The sequence below is a fragment of the Talpa europaea genome (genome assembly GCF_964194135.1).
Source record: "Talpa europaea genome assembly, chromosome: 6".
NCBI lineage: Eukaryota > Metazoa > Chordata > Mammalia > Eulipotyphla > Talpidae > Talpa > Talpa europaea.
The window spans coordinates 25224593-25242615 of record NC_140072.1 but is presented as its reverse complement, the minus strand read 5'-3'; the positions used below and the strand labels follow the sequence as shown (position 1 = coordinate 25242615).

Genomic DNA, 18023 nt, shown 5'->3' with positions numbered 1-18023 from the left:
CAGAGAACTGAAGAACCCCCAGAGAGCAGTGCTCTCTCAGACATAAGGCCAGATAATCCCTTCTGCTCATGAAAACATAAATGAGCAGTGACTATGCATCACAGCAAGAACATTATTACCCAGCAGAGGCAACCTGCTAAATGCAGACTTCATCTCCAAACAACCCTCCCAACAGGAATATGAGCAAAAAGATCCCTCCCAATGAGATGGAGAAATAACACTTGGCAAAATAGCTTCACTGTGGCACATGGCAGCCTTCCCTCTTGCACCCTCCCCCCGCCTCCACCACACTTTTAATTCAACCTGGTATTAGAAGAATCTGTTTGGTTTATATCCTTGAACTTGGCAGAGGATAATCTGGTGCCAGCAAGGGCAAAGACACCCTGGCTTATCAGAATAGCCCTGGAATTCCTGGGCTTACGTACCATCCAGGCCATTGTGATGGCTGTAGTTTCTTTTCCCCAAAATGCTCAGAGACGTGTGATTCGGGGTAGTTAGCATCCGCTTGGTAGTGGGGGTTTGCAGGCTTGGTGCAGATCGAATTATATTAGGTTTCTTCGAAGGATGAATCTCTGACAGGGGAAAAAAAGGTTTCTCAACTCAGAACATGATATTAAAAATCTCTGTGTGCACTCACGTTGGCTAATAGACACACATCTCATTTCTTAATGAGCTGGGAGTCAATTCCTCATGAGCCAGCCTGTTTTAAGGACTTGCATAATGAATCAGCTTCAAGGGCTGTTACCATGGCTTTGCTTATCAAAAGTGAGCTGGCTCTCCTGTTAGCTGGAGCTCTGTGCCTCATGTTGTGAGTACAAGGTGGGGGGGAGGGTAGTTGCAGAGACTACTTCTACTTCGGAAGGTTGCTTAAACACGAGGTTTACTAAGCGAATAAGGCATCTGACCCTTCAAGGTGTTAGACATCCAAAGGTTAGCTACACTGATCACCTCAGAGAAAAAGATACCTCTGTGTTCTAGCAAACCAGGAAAATAGCATGTGGCATGTCTGGTGTGTGAGAACTTCCTGGAAAACAGGATCCCTCCTGTCTCCACAACTGGGGTATTGGGCCAGGGTCGATCACTCCCACTCCAGAGCATTTTAATACAGACAAAATCTGACACCAAACTCAGAATACTAGAGTCCGAGGCTGTCCATGAAAAGCTCTGGTGGAGGATCACACAAACAGGTAAGGGTGCATAAGTGTGATGAAGGATGTTGTCAGTCACACAGCCCAGAACAGCACTTTCTGCACAGTGTAGGGACGGAAATGGTAATACTGTTGGAACTGGATTTAGGGACCTCAGTATATTAATTCTGGGCAACCTCTTCCCTAAGACTCACCATGCTCACTGATTCTCAGGGTCATTACCCATGCAGACTACCAGGCACAAGCTGCCCTGTCTCCTCAGGTGACAGCCAGGATTTTTGTCTCATTTATTGAAATTTAGCAACTCATTAGGGTTGTTGTAATAACTATATCTTTGTCTGATTAAAATCCTACATTTGCCAAAATATAAGCATGGATCAAGTACTAACCAAAATATAGCAATTTTTTTTTTTCCCAAGTGGCACTGACAATTTGCCAACCTCGTTTTTTACTATAACCTCTAGACTCTGTGCTCCATCTAGACTAAAGAATTTGCCTTCTCTGAACTTTTCAGGTCCTTGAGATCTTTGTTCATCTGGCTCATTTGGTCTCCTAAGGGGATATTCTTTTTCTATTTTTCTACCAATTCAAATATTCATACTTTCAAGGATGAGATAAAATATTACTTTTTCACTTAGTTGTGCTAACACTCATCAGAAAGAATTACTCCATCCTCCAAGTGCCCCATGCATTCTAGCTATGATTCTTTCATGGTATCTAATCCTTATCCATGTTTTCCCCAACAGACTAAGATTTTTGAATGCAAGGACTCAAAAATCCTAAATCACTAAGCACAATGTCTTGTACAGAGTAAAGACTCAGAAATATGTGATGTAGGGAAGTAGTTTGTTAATAAGGAGAACACACCTTACAGCTTATCTGGCAAAGATAGGACAAAGGGAACACACAATTCATGGAAAGACTGACTAGTATGCAATGCTGTATTTCTTTTTTTTAAAATCAGAAATTCTCCCTTCTAAAAGGCTTCTAGGATTAGGTAACACAAGGGAATACAGACAGCAGACTATAAGGTTTGAGCACCATGAATTGGTTTATGCCTGTGCTGATATGTGACATTTCCAGGGGCTATGAAAGCAACTCTTTAGCCCCTAAGGAATAAAACAAGAAATAAGATGGCAGAGTAACATCAAAGAGGGAGCTGTGAGCTTCTGATTTCTACAATGTTCTGAGGATCAGATAATATACCAAGTTCAAGGCTACACTTTGATTTTTAAAAGACTGGGTGTCTGAAGTCTGAACACTTCATAACTATAAATCTTTCTGACACAGCAATAAGGTTCAATGTAACTCTGAGCACATATTTCACTTTCACTGAGAAAATGGAAAAGCAAGAATATTATTAGAAGTATAAAAACATGTCATTATAGCTTGTAGGTATATTAGGCATCGTTATTTTATAATCTGTTTTCCTTAAAACTGCAATAAAAAGATTACTGCCAAGTAATATTTATACTATTTTTAATTGCAATATTTCAACATGCAAATAGAAACATCATCTTTATGACATTCAATTTAAATCACATAAAATCAGAAAGCATACAAATGCTCCCTTTTAAAATAACATTAGCTGGCACATCAAAATTATAAATATTTCTTTGAAGGTAAGTTAAAAATTATTTTTATCTAATTTTTTATGAAGAAAGCAAACCAACCATTCCTTCTCTATTTAAGGGAAGAGGTAAAAAGTGAGTTAGAAATCATGGAAGGAGCCAAATAAGAATATGGACTATTCATTTCTAATTTGGTGATTTTATTTTCATCTTTTTGCTTAATCTGACTGAATTTATATCCATAAACACATATTTTTATTCAATAATTTTTTTGGGGGGTGGAAAGTAAACCTACCCATGATATGTTTGTTATACATGTTTTGGTAATAAAAGTTTCCAAAACCAAATAAATTATTCATATGAAGGTATCCAATTTCAAGTATTTGAAATATTTGAGTATAGTTTAGATAAATCCATTTAACATAACCAAGTATTTATATTATGCAGAAACTGTTGAGTTTTTACTTTATTAGAAAATACCCACCTAAATACCCAATGATACATGCCAAAGGTTTCCTAGTGCTTTTGCTTTTCAGAGGACTTCCAGAAAGTTCAGCATGTCTGTCTGCATCTGAGGAGAGAAAGAAACATGGAGACAACCAGTTAAGCTGCTTTCTCTACCTACACTCCACACATGGCAGAAATAAAAGTTGCACATGGAAAACAGCACAAAATACCCACCAAATTCCTGCATAACTTCCTGTGGGACTTGAGAAAACCATTTCTATTCCTGGTTTCAAATTAGTGGATGAGGGATTCATCTGAAGAATACTCACTTCAAAGCCCAACATAAGTGCACTAATACACATCTTACATATACACGCTTTCTTTCCATGCCTACCTGGAAAGCAGTGGAAATATACCTCCTGTCTAGCCAGGGCATTTCTACAATATAGTAGACTTTTTCTGTATAACACAAGGTGGTATGAGAACTAACATAAGATTAGTTTGTCACAGAAGACAAAAATAAGAGCTAACTAAAGCAATACACTTGGCCATCATGACATTGACGGAATGGGTCTCCACTGAGAAGTCTTTATCTTGGTGAAACTGAATTCTGATAGATTAGAGCTTCACAGGGTAAAAATGGGCTACTTGGTTTTATCACTGGGTTTCTTCTATTCTTCATATCCTGGGATGTCACTAGTGCTGAAGTTTAAACTTATATGTACACAGAATATTTAATACAATAGTCATGAATAGTAAGATACTCTAAGGATGGATATTACCTCATAAATGTTGACATTATACTTGTCATATTCTACCATAAAACAGAAAGGTAAAAATAAGGCATAGAACACAAATATTCCCTGAGTTTTACTTAGCTGTTGTTAGGATGGAAGAAAAGTGGAACATTGCTGCATCTCATAATGAAGAATTAATTTATAAATATAGAATTTGAAAGGATGAAACAAAGCATATATTGAAATATTTAACTTTGCAGACACTGTCATAAAGCTGAGAGTAATTTTTAACAGATAAGTTGTAACATTTATGCCGCTCCCTGTCTTTACATATTTCACAAAGATGTCCCAGTGGTTTTCTGATACCACTGAAGAAACTGTGCTTTCAGAGACTGAGACCACATTTTCAGGCACACACACTGGAAATTCTCTTTGGCAGCCATAGAAATTCTCTATTAGTGTTAAAATGTATAGTTCAATCAGGTACCTCAAATAATTTAAACTTTTTCATAAACTCTAGCATTCTTTTTCACCAAGAAAGCCCTTTTCTAATAAGGACTAAACAGGAAAAGGTGAGAATGCAGCATTTTAAAAATATTAAAACAGACAAAGCAACACTGCAGAGAACCTTGAACAAGAATCTAAATATGTATCCCAAGCACTGGCTAATTACTATGCAACCACTGACAACTATAAATGATGCAATTTCTTTTCCTTCTATTCAGATGACTTCCTTTGGGGAAAAAAAGTTACTAAGCCTTGAAGCTTATCACCTGTTGTTGAATAATAGTGAAGATACAGGGAGAACCATAATAAGTATCTTTTGGAGAAACAATCCAAACAAAGATTAAAAAGCAACTCCAACCCTGCAAAGATCAAACACCTGTCAAATTACTGTCAGTTAATACTAAATAATTCCTTCCTGATATTCCTAAGACACCTGAACTTTAAATTCTATTTGGGATGAGGATAAAAGAAAATTTTCTCTCTTTTATTAATAAAATATACCTTGAATGACTATTATTTATGTTCTCAATGTTTTAGACAAACACAATTGTTTTATTACTAGCAATAAGATTAACTTTGCCCTTTATTCCTTTACCCTTTATTAACTTTATGCCCTTTATAAGGTCCAAAGGAAAATTGCCAATGTGCTGTATGATGGACTCCCATGTCACCGTGCATCAACAAATCCATCAAAGGATTACCAACACCATATCTAATGTATTTCACTCTGAACTATACTACTCTGCTCTTAATTTCTCATTCAATGAATGAGATTAATGATGGGATGTTGCAAGTGACAATTTACAGAGCATCTGAATGGGACATCAAAGCTCTTTATAAAAAGATTTCATTAATTCTCATTTTAAAGAAAATAGTGGCAAGAATTAACAGTCTCAACTAGGAAGAAATGGGGATGAAAGGTGCTGAAAGTACCCAGTCACCGTTTAACATCAAAATGCAGCCATTCGATAATATACAGTGAATACAAAAGAGAAAAATATCCTGTTCCCAGGGGATGATCATAAACAAAGGATTCTCAGGCCCACACTTGAGGTTTAAAAAATGTGGTCTGCATTCAAAATCAGACCAAAGAATGACTGAAAGTGATTGGTTCTTGTCAGTCATTCTTTCTCTCAAACTATTCATCGAATCTCTTTCAGCACCAGTAATTCATTAGTATTCATTAAAAATGCACAGAAGAAAGCAACCTGAGAAATGCCCAAGGAACCCAGAAGGAATCAAAACCTGCCTAAAGAGAGGGAAAGCATTTGCGTCTCACTCAGTCTGAGCCCAGGCACATCTCTTTGGCTTCCTAGAGGAGGAACTACATCTCCTTGAGGTAAACTTGGAAAAACACAGCTGCTTTTATTGCAATTCATGACTACTTTTCTAAAATGTTTTAGAAATATTAGGAGAGAAAATGAAATAGAAAAATTACACACTGGATTAAAATTCACAAAAACATCTCACACGGGCTTTCACGATGGCTGTCAAAATGAAACCATAAAATTTTCTTAAAGGAATTGTAAAAGCATTTCTAAATGAGACAAAAAACTCAGGTACCATAAAAAAATAATTCAGCTACATTATTTTTAAAACTCTGCTTAGCAAATATATCATAAAGTCATTGACAATGGAGGAAGGGACATATTGGCATCACATATCACAGATCAAGAGCTAACTTCCTTGAAATGTAAGTTCCCAAGTCAATAAAACTGCTATCAGAAAACAGGAAGGTCAGGGATGAAAACATTCGGCTGATGAAAATACAAATGATTTTCAAATATATGTAAAGATTTCTATCTCATTCAAAATGAGAAATGCAAGCTAATGTAACTTACATTGTCACCTGTCAACTAGTCATGATTTCCAAAGACAGATAACACTGCTGCCAAGATCCTAGAGAAGTGGAATCACACTGTGGGTATGTATAAGTTTTTAGTTTTTTGGAGAGCAACTGAGTAGTGACTATCAAAATCCAAAATTCTTGTTCCCTGGCCCAGATGTTTTATTTTAGAGATGTTTCTGAAGGATGTATATTCACATTTCACATACCTGCATTAAATTTGTATAAGGATATTTATTGCGATATATTTATAATAAAAAAATTATTAGAAATCACCGGGGCAATGTCTAACAGGAAAATGTTAAAAGTACGAAATAATTATTGTGCAGCTGATGTAAAAGGAGTTATCTCTCAATGGACTGGTATAGAATGGCCTTCAAATATATTAGGTAAAAAGTGCAAGGTGCTGAAGAGACATTAACAACTATATAAAAACAAGAAATACACCTACTCGGATTGTTTTACACAGAATTTCTCTACTTTAGGCACTGATGACAATGGTCGACTTTAGAGAGGGTAAATTAGGAATGGGAATAGAGATATGTCGTTATTTTGGTATCTGTAGAAAAATGTCACATATCCACTCAAAAACAAGTTTTTATTAAAAAACTCTACCAAAAGTATTAAAAGAAGCCAAAAACAGTTGTCTCCTAATGCTGTTTCACAAAGTGTGTATAATAGTAACTTGCTGAGAAATGTCTAGAAAAACTCAAAACATTTTCTTATGAATATAGTTTTGGGATACGTAGGAAGTTGAATTAGGATTTTCAAAGAGAAAAAAAAAAAAAAAGGCCTCTGGGAGAACTTCCTATTAGGGATTCTGCTGCTGTCATTCAAATCTGGTATTTTCAACTCAGAAACCACTTGATTGCCCATGTAAGCCCAAAGATGACAGGTACATGAGTTGGATCCACTTCTCTAGGCACTTGGGCTTCATCTATGGAACACTGCTAATACACCTTCTACTTAACCTTCATCTCTGAGGCTCCTCAGTCTTAAATAGTAACCCTATGGTTGTTAGGTGTCACGTGATTTTATAGCTCGCGGATGACATCATCTTGGTAAAAACTCACTGGTAATGTCTGATAGCAAGAACAAATAAGGAACACCATCACCACATCATGGCTTTTGGAATGCAGGGAGAGTGTCACAGAGGAGAAGAGACAGGTTCTCTGAAACTTGGTCAAAGTTAATAAGGATGTCATTAGGCTGCAGATTTTGTCAAGAACAGGGTACCTCTCTTTGTGCAATGTTTTATTAGTTTTTGGTCTATCAATCCATTTTCAATAAGCACTATCTATGTGGTAGAACAGGCATTCCAATGTTTACTATGGACTTACATAGTCACATATAAAGCTCTATTAAAATAAATAGGTATTTGGGGAAATTAGTTTCCATATATATGGAAAATGATTTAATATATATATCATATGTAGGTATTTATAGTATTTTTGAACATGTTGGCCATACTATATACTTATTTCAGCTTTTAAATTATTTTTAAAAGTAGGCAGTCTCTTTCCATGGTTCAAAACTAAAGGCATTTAAAATGATCAGCAGGGTCTCCTTCCAACCCTTTCCCCCCAGCTTCCCATCTCACTAATGCTATTATTTCTGACCTTTCTTGACATTACATACATATGCAAACACAATTCCTTTTACTATAACATATTCCTTACTACCAACTTTTTAATGAAAAGTCAGAGTATTGGTATAACCAATCAAAATGTTTTCCTGAACAAGGATAAATTTGTAAGTATTCATTCATGGTTATGATTATCTCTCCCAAACTGAGTTTCTCTCCTTTGCACCTCATTTCTTCACTGTTACATAATCGTCATCTCATAAACTGAGGCCATAAAATACTCTCTGTGATGGTGCTGCCCAGGGGCAGACGTCACAAAGGGATCAACTTCCATGAGAATCTTGTAAGTCTCATAATTACAGGAGAAAATGATACTCCTTTCTCAATATTACAAGGAATTATTCTAAAATGCATTAACTGGAGCTCTTGATCCACCAATATCTATAAAACTACAAACTTTCACCTGATTTGAAATTACATTCCTAACGACCAGTGATTAATTTGGGGTAGTGGTGGAAGGGGTCGCCACTACCTTTGTGAAACCATCAAACAAAAACACCTATCCACTCCTTCAGGACATAGACATGGTTGCCGACGAACATCAGGTGATTAACGCTTCATCTTGCTAACAAGCCAAGGCGAAGGGATCTGTTGAAGAGGTTATATGTTTCATATAAGGAAGGAAATGATGAAAAGAATTAGATGCTAGGAAAAGTGCTAGTTATGTGGAAAAAAAAAAACTGAGTAGCTGACTGCTGAAACTATTACTTTAAATCTCAATGTAAATTGTATGAGAATCTGTAACTTGACCAATTATGGTAGGTATAAAATATACTCTATCTCATCACAGTAAATGATTCTGCTCTTTTATTATCTGTTTGTAGAAATTATATGCAGGTAATTTAATTGAGTCTTTTTTTTAAAGCAGCATAACAATTGAGAAAAAAATTAAAACAAGATACTGAAAAATATACTTCATTGAAAAATAATCAAAGACAATCTGCAAATTAGCTGAGAAACTAACAGAATAGCCAGGGGAAACAGAAGCTTCCCCAGCAGCCAATTCAGACAGTGATGGTTTCTTTTCCATTCACAGGAACAAAGATGATACTGGATCCTGGCCAGTTTTCATGGAAGAATTTCATTCATTTTCTTTCTCAAATGTTTTATTTTAAAAATTATATAAAAGTATGTTTTAAATGAACTACACATTTAGATGAACATAAATATTTTCCAGTTCCTTGAAATGGGTAAGAAAGTGGTAACACAAACCTATGAAACCTCACTATAAGACATGTTCTCAAATATACAAGAATCTACTGTAGCTGAATTTCCCTCCCGGGGACTCAAAGATTAATAGCAATTTTTACTCTTTTAAAGCACTTTTCTTGTAAAGCTTTTACCTGTAAGTTTTAATGCCTTTCAAATGTTCTGCTGAAATTATCTTTAGGAACAAAAAGTTTTCTTCAATCATTACTCCTTTTATGGAGTCCACTCTTTAAATGAAAATGGGATGTCTCATAGTAAGAAATGTATTACCTCACAAGAAAGATCATCTACTGAATGACTCTAGGATTTCCTATCTATTCAGCCAGGTGGCAAGCTTTCTTATTTTTTAAAGGGACAAAAATTTGGTGGCACGCTGACACTGTAGTCAGGACTGTGATTTAAAAGTATCAAGACTAGAATCACAGTTAACATACAATTCATGAACAGATTTAGGGGGACATAATTACAGAATAATCCACAATTCATTGGCACATATGACCTTTGTTCTAACAACAACAACAAAATGAAACATAAGCAAGACTGAATGTGTTGAAAATGAGAGTAATAAAGTCACATAAATGTTATGTGATATTTATGATATATGATTATGAAATGGAAACCAAATTGGACAAATAGAAAGAATGCTCAACCCATAAATTTGGACACTATTTGGTAAAAACTTAATATGTACTTTCAAAAATCCACCCCAAAAGACTTCAAATTTCATTTATAAATTGCTAAATCTTCTAATAAATGTGGTATTTGTGATGAAGCACTGTGAATGTCCATAATATCGTATAACTGTAAAAGGTTTGTGAGAAAATAAGAGATTTACAAAGACATACAATTTCTTATTAGTGCAAATTGGCAAATTTTATTTAAACCTAATGAATTCATGTAAGATTAGACTGCATGTCTCAATTATGGGGTTTCACTAATCCTGAGGGATGATATTGTGGCACTACCTTGTAGGTAAATGTGCCTCGATTAGCGTTGTTAGCAATTCTATCACAAAACCCTGTAGGCAGCAGTACCTCCCACCAATTTCTTGTTGAGCACTACTCTCTCATAAAGCCTGCAGAAGTTTCAGTGTTTTCTTTTCAGGTTGGCATGATACAAATGGCAGCAGACAAAAACAATGTTAAAAAAAAATAAACCAAATAAAAGGCTGTACACAAGAACTTATGTTTATTGCAAACAAAAACAAAAACGAGAGAGAGAGGGAAAGAAAGAAAATGGTCAGAAGCACAACATATAAGGTTAAGAATTTAAAAGCATCTTACATTCTGCCCTAATGGCAGCATAATTAATAGGAACAAACGGCCGTCTTGCTGCCTGCCGCAGCCGGAGGGTATTTTTGCAGACCTGACGAGCAAATTTTGTGAAATATGTAGTGTGAAGGAAGAAAGCTTGGCGGGTCTTCACGGCAGACTTTGGGCTCCCGGTGTTTCGGACCGGCATCCCCTGCATGGCCTGGCGGGACATGTGACTTCTAACACGGGAGTCCTGCAAAATAGACACCAACAAATGTAAAGAGGAGAACGTGCCAAAACAGCAGCACTACTGACATCACCCTTAATGAAAAACGCAATTTTGAAACCTTCCGCTGAAGCACCTTTAACTAAATGCAGTACCCTGTCCCCAAAGGAGAGGACTGCACAGTGTGTAGTACTGGGAAGGAGAAGGGGAATGCAGAGGGAAACTGGGAGGTAGGGGAATGTGATCACACACTTCTGTTTTTAAATTAACCCTAGCAACCCGAAATCACAATCACAACAGCAAAAAAATAAATAAATAAAAATAAAAATCACTAATGTTGAAGGAGCCCTGAGATGAGTTTAGTACTCAAAAATAGCCTCCCCAGGTAGACACAGGTATATCTTCAATCTCTGAGAATTTTACCAAAGTCACATTTCAACTGTTGATGGCCTCACCTGCTGAGCCCATGACAGCCCTGAGGCGGAAAAGATGCTCAATTTGTATTTGTTACTTCATATAAGACACATTTTCCAACAGTATCTAAAGGTTGCATTTCAAAAAAAGCAATTAACACAAACATTTAATTTGGAAGCTCTCTACATCTCCTACACACATTGTTCTCCTTTTGTCTGAATAATCTCACAAAATCAATATTTTGAATACCTGAAAATTTTTTATTTGTCCCTAGACCATTCTCCATCACCACAATGAATATTGTGGTGCTGTTTATCTATAAAAATAGCTTTGTTTTTAAATTATCCCATACTGTACTTCTGGTTTCCAAGGTGTGATCTAGCCACTGAAAAACATGACATTTCTCTAGACTCCTCCCCACCCCCCAAAGGACTATTGCTTCTGTACCTCTGTAGTCGGGCTAGGAGATAACTTCTCTTCTTCTGACTGGGTGGGCATTTTCAGGCCTCCGTATTTTTTCCAATAAAGCCAACAGGTTGCACATAATCTACACTGCATATTGGGGGGGCCCCAAGAATACCACTGATGAGACTGTGTAGCTAAAAGATATAGGAAAAAGCAAATAATGCTATAATATGAAATATTAATATACATATAACCAAATATTTAAAATAATATCCCAAAGCCATCTTTTGTTTACAATGCTATTTTTCTTTCCCTAGCTTAAAAGCCAAATGTGAAAATCTAACACATATACATAGATTTTTCAAGACTCAGAATTAATTAAGTCATTTCTATCTATATCTCAAGTACAGTAGGTGAAACATCCTTCATTATACAGTGTGCTGCCTAGGGAGGTTTTATTAATTTAAAATGTTTCCATTTTGTAAATTTCCAGAAGTAAGTTATCATAAAGGCATTATTATTAGTGTTTAAAGTTTCCAAACCCATGATTCAAAATCAGGATAATTTTGCTCAAAGGGGACCCACTGATAAAGACAGGAATCTAATAGAAACAGGTCTATATCTGCTTTCCATTCCTTTATTTTAATCAAAACACAAAATAATTATTTTAATATTCTCCCTTTAAAAACAGAATCCTTTTCAAAACTGGAAGTCCATATCAAGTTAGCACTGCACAGCTGAGCTCACAGCATGCTTAAAACCTAATGATTCGGTTGATTTATCACTTTGCAAAATACTGCAAGCCTGGGTTAGTTTTGTTCTGCAGTTTAAATTACTGTCATATAGCATCTAAAGTCCCACCATGGATCTGAAGTTTAAGAAAGAAAACACTCATGTTAAAACATTAAGTTAATGAGGTACATAAATCATTGTAGTTCTATAAATTAGCCTTGGAAAATATTCTTCCCCTGGATCTGTAAGTTACCTTACCCAGTTCAAGATGCTCAGATAGCACATCAAGGCATTAACACTTCACAAACCAATGTCAGGAAGAGGAAATACAGCGGCCACCATAATCAAACTGCCTTTTAGTTTGCCAAGAATAACACTGTACACCTTACACTCTCTGTCGTGTTATTTTTGGAGGGCTCCTGGCAAACAGCAGCCTAAAGACCTTTCCTCTTATGATCTAAAAATCGGTAACAAATGTGTTTCTTGTTACATAATTAACTCACAGTCAGCTAAAATGTAACAAATAGAAAACACCAAATTCTGTCTTTCCACAAAAATTGTCTTATTTGTATTTGTATATTAAGGTATAGTTTATGATTTATTATTTAATATATGGATCTAAAATATTATAAAATATTGCTTATTCGTCATGCACACATAAAAATAACTAAAGAGGTAAGTGAAACTACATTTGATTCTGAAAGGGGTTTCTAAATCAAAAGTAAAACAGATTAAAGCTACTACCATTTGTCTATAGGATTCTTTTTATTTTCACTTAAATATACATGAAACTCCAAAATCTAAGAATTCCCAATTCAAACACTTTCATGATGTGAGCTATATAAAGTCTTGACCAAAAGAATCTAATTTTCCACAAACTGTTTCCCTTTGTGTCCCCGTGGTGCAGAGGGTGGTTAGATACGTACCATTTCTATGAAGTCAGTAATTCTCTGGCTCACACCTTCCTTGGTCTCAGGGGAGATAATTAGATGATTTGGTTTTAAAAGCCTTTTCTAATGCTTAAGGCTGGTGTGGAGCAAGAAGCAAAGTGGCAAACTTCCCTTATCCCTACATGTTAGGGCAACAGACCACATCCACCCCAAAGAGCTGCTAAGAGACAAAAACTGGGCACCAGTTTTAGTTTCCTTCCCTCTTCCACTCAAACCACATTGATAGGAAGGGAACACAGGTGATAATGTCACCAATAAGTAAGAGATTTTATATTGTGTGAGATTTTAAATAAACATAAAAAGTTTATCACCTACCTAATAGTTGACCTCCCCAACTCAATTTAGCTCCTAGGGCAAATATAAATAATACCATCCACCTCTGGTAGGTCTCTTGACATGAACAAATACTTTGGGACCCTGAGACCAAAAGCAAGTCTCACAGAATAGTACTCCCTAAACTGGTGCCTAAGAAGAACCCGGTCTGGGATTATAAACAGCAGTTTGTCCACACACAGGTCTTTCCTACATAGAATTATTTGGAGTCTTTAACTTGTCAAAGTATAACAAGACACACTAAAGGGGCTCTTGGTAGCTTTCATGGGACAGTAACAACTCTGACAGCAGCCTTTAAAATGCTGCCTTGGTGCAAGGGGTTAAGACGCAACCTATGAAGCTGTCCGCAGCCACTGCAGCACGAGTTTGATCCCCAGCTAGGGAACTACTCACATGGCACAGCAGACCTCTCCTGACTCACCCGCTGCTCCCCTCAGCTGTGTATTTCCGTCAGTCTGCCTGTTCTGTTCTCTATTCTGTCTCTGGTGAATCCTCTCACCACCACCCCCACCTCTGGCCTGTACCCCAGTTCTTGTATACAAAAATAAAATTAATCTTTTAAAAAAAAATAAAGAAAATATGTATCTGGACCTATTGGAATGAAATTTACAAAAAAAAAAAGCTGCCTTGGAATAGACAGCCCACACAGGACCCCACAGAAGTGAGGCAAAGGAAACACAAGGTCAAAACATGTCGTGTCCAGGTGCAAGGTGAGGATGGGCTTCTCTCCTTCTTCAGAAACTGTACTGCTTTGTGCAGGACCCACCTCTCCCCCTTCCCACGCCCTCCCACTTTCCTGAACTTCACCCCAAGGTAGGCCTCAAGCCAGAAAAGACAGCCTTGTTGGAGGAGACTTACCATAGCAGCTCTCACAGGCTCGCCCCAAAAGAGGATTCTGTGGCTGGAATGTGGTCCCCACAGCTCCATTCACAGTGCCAGGCTTACCATTGCTTGTGGATATTTGGTTGGGATTTGGTTTGCTGCTTTCAATAAAATATAAAGTGAGGTGATAAAAATGGCATGTATAACAAAGACAAAAGACTTTATACCCCATTACTGATTTAACAACACATTAATATCTGAATGTTTGGTGAAGAAAAAAACAAACTGGTTAAAGTGTTAAAAAGAACCCAAACCATTCATCTTTATGAAACAGGGCTATGTAAAAACTATTCTTATGCCTGACACTCACAGAATAAATACAGCCATATCTCTTCTCTATCCAAATATGATTTCCTTACAATACGCTGATATTTTTGAAAGATAAATGTTATTAAGCTTTATTACTTATCACAAATTCTCCTAAGAAAATGATATTTTTGATCATATAAATTAAGCCAAAGGTAGTGTGCTCTGTTCAGAGAAAATCACGCTCCCATTCCTGCTGCTGGTGTGAGAACTGCTAACTCTACCCACTGGCTCTGGAGGGAGCTGCCCAAGGGCCACACGTCCAGGCCAGACAGGTACATTAGCATTTCAGAAGATTTAAACTGCTCACCATAACTTCTATTACCATGAATGTGTATGAGACTATACACAGCACTTGAACATACAAAAACTAATAAATGTATTCTGAGGATTTGCATTTAGAATATAAAATTTTTGGAGGACAAAAGGAACATCTATTAAAAGTCTACATGCAAATTCCCCAGAGCTGTAATTCTTCACCCAAGGTAGGGTGTGTCTCAGATTATCTTTGTCCTTAATGTGGAAACATGGCCAGCTTCCTCATCTAGGATAGGCTAACTCACTGCGGATCAGCCATGAATCCGCATACACAGGTACATACAGCACGTGCTCAATAAACTCACTGTTCATTTAGCATGTATTTATCCAGTGCCTAGAGTAAACGAAAGTGCCTGACCTCAAAGAGTTTTCATTCTAGAGGCGCTTTCATGTCTACTGCTAGAGAGAAAATAAGCAAAATAAATTAGCAAATTATTTATTAGAAATAAATGCTGATGGACTGAATGCAGACTGTCTTACTGTGCTTCAGATACAATGAGAATTCACAACTATCAAGACATTTGAGTTTCAACATAGATGGCTCAGTGTTTCCTCTTTGTTGCTTCCCTTTCCCGCAGTTCTGTTTACCAGTGAAATCCTAATATGTAAACCTAACTTGATAGCAAATTAAGGTTTCTCTCTAACACCGCTGCTCTGCCTCATAGGTGACACCTCACCACCGTCCCAGAAGGAATCACTTAACCCCTGTGAACACTGAGGTCCCTATGTAAACAGGGGTATTATTTACACTTTGAGCCAGCAATGTTTTGAAGACAGATTAGCATTAAAAACACATTTTCAACAAGGCAGAATTGTTTATCTTCTTACAGTTTTCAGTTGAAAACATACACAATGAAAAGTGATGATTTAGAATAACCAAGATTTCCAGGGATATATAATAATACTCTTGATTTTAAAAAATATACTGCATATAAATGATGGATCAAATGACTGATAAAATGTCAGAAGGCTTCCCAGAAATACAAAAATCCTAAACTAATGGCTAAATATAAATGTTGAAATGGAGCTGATACAAATCTACAGTAGAGCTACCTGGGGAAAAAAACCCCACAAATTTAGGTATTCAACTGAATCTATATCATCCTTTCATTTACTAAACCACTCGTCTTAATTATAATAATCATAAAAGGAAAACATATGTAAAGGCTGACTATAGATTTAAAAATGTGCTAAGAAAACTAAGTACCTACAGATTCTCAGAGGACTAATGATTGATCTCAATGTGACCATTTGAATAAACATTTACTGTAAGACAAATATTTGAAAAAATGCTTTCAAAGCTGCATTATATGAAACTGCCCTTACTTTTACCTCATGCCCAAATCTTTCCTCCTCTCAACAGTGTTCCAGATTTCACTCTCCAGCCCTCTTGAGAACTTTCCCCAATAGATTCTCTTTCCTGGAACCTTCCCATTATCATGTAAACATTTCTGCCATTTAAAAAACTCTCCCATGGCCCTATCCCAACACACACACACACACACACCCACTCAAGAACACTCTCAACTGCCCTTTCGACAGTTTTCTTGAGAACTGTCTGTATTCCTCAGCTTATACACAATCCTCACCAGTACATTAACAGTCACCATGATCTCTGTTTGTTGCTGAAGTCCTTGGCAATGTCTTACCAGCACTATTAAGCACAATATGACACTACTAAGCTCTTTCCCTCTTTGAAATACATTTCTTCAGCTTTTGTGAGAATGCACTCACCTCCAGATCCTTTTTGCTACCATACTCTGATATATAAGCACTGAATTTACTCAAGACTTGATCCAAGATCCTTTTTCTTAATGCACTCCCTAAGAAATTTCATCCATAGTTTCAAAATCAGAATTTTTTTTTTTAATTTTCTAGAGGCATGTCTTATTTATTTATTTATTTATTTATTTATTTATTTATTTATTATTTGTTTGTTTGTTTGGTTTATACATGCACTGGGTACAGTCAGAAGCACGAGAGGGTGAGAGAATTCACCAGAGCCAGAGCGGGGAGCAGAGCAGGCAGAAGGACCGAAGTACACTGCTGAGGGGAGCAGCGGGCGGCAGGAGAGGTCTGCGCGCCATGTGGGACCCTCCTCAGGTGGCCGGGGAGCAGCCGGGGATCGAACCGGCGCCGCAGAGGCCGCGGGCCGCTTCACAACCCAGCGCTCAACCGCTGCGCCACCGGGGAGGCCCTCAAAATCAGAATTAAATGCTGATGAAAAGCTCAAAGTTATAGCTCTAGCCTAAACTCTTCCCTGAGTTTGGCAGCATATTTAATATACCTCCTTTTGAATAGTGCAAACTTGAAATGACCTAACTTGTTCTCTGCCACAGTTTCTTAGCTTAGCGAGCAGCATAGCAATCCACCTAGTTATGCTAGCCAGACACCCCCTTCTAGCCTCCACACCGAGTTAATCACCTCCAAACAGCACACCATGTCCAGGGCCACTACTCTGTCACGCTCCTACTCTGTCACACTCCTCTCCAAGAACCTCATAGTCCTTACACCCACTCTTCCTCTCCCCTTCTCCAGACCATTTCATGGTACAGCCAGTGGTATTAAAGTACAAATTTGATCATGACACTTCTTTGTTTAAATCTGTTTCTACTGTTCACCAAACTAGGTAAGCTCGTGGCTCTTGCCTACCCTACCAGCCCTCCTTCCCTCCAAGCTTTCTCTTTTTATGCCAGCCACATTGTCTTTTCCTCAGCTCCTCAACTATATTCTGCCCCTTCCCATCTCAAGATCCCATAGGTCTGGAAGCTTCTACCAGAGTTAATTCCTCTTCATCATTCTCCAGAGTTCATTTAAATTCACCTCCTCCAGAAACCTTCCAGACAGTGTCGACTGAGTTTGGTCCCTCCAGTATAAATTCTCATAAAAGTTATTCTTCTGAGGCCTTGCTGGTGGCCTAGGGGTTGGGCCTCAGCACCATCACACTGTGGCCTGAGTTCAATTCGTGGCCAAGGAACTAACCTACATGGCACAGCAGACCTCTCCAGGCTTGCCCGCTGCCTATTTCTGTAGATCCACCTATTGTGCCCCCCACTCTGTCTCTGGTGGGTTCTCTCTCTCTCTCTCTCTCTCA

At 37.4% G+C, this 18023-nt stretch overlaps 1 protein-coding gene across 2 annotated transcripts in view; it reads right to left on the bottom strand.

Annotated features, from left to right (window-relative positions):
- Positions 1 to 417: 417 nt before the first annotated feature.
- MTA3 (metastasis associated 1 family member 3) overlaps positions 418 to 18023 on the bottom strand; it is a gene marked incomplete at both ends in the record, with an annotated part of 118080 nt that continues 100474 nt past the window's right edge. The window contains 5 exons of one of the 2 annotated variants that reach the window (XM_084235737.1): positions 418 to 572; positions 3204 to 3290; positions 10394 to 10616; positions 11451 to 11602; positions 14282 to 14403. In XM_084235737.1, coding sequence (XP_084091863.1) covers positions 418 to 572; positions 3204 to 3290; positions 10394 to 10616; positions 11451 to 11602; positions 14282 to 14403 — 739 coding nt within the window. Of the gene's footprint in view, positions 573 to 3203; positions 3291 to 10271; positions 10617 to 11450; positions 11603 to 14281; positions 14407 to 18023 lie in introns of those variants that run through there. The other variant, XM_084235738.1, reaches the window with a different exon arrangement.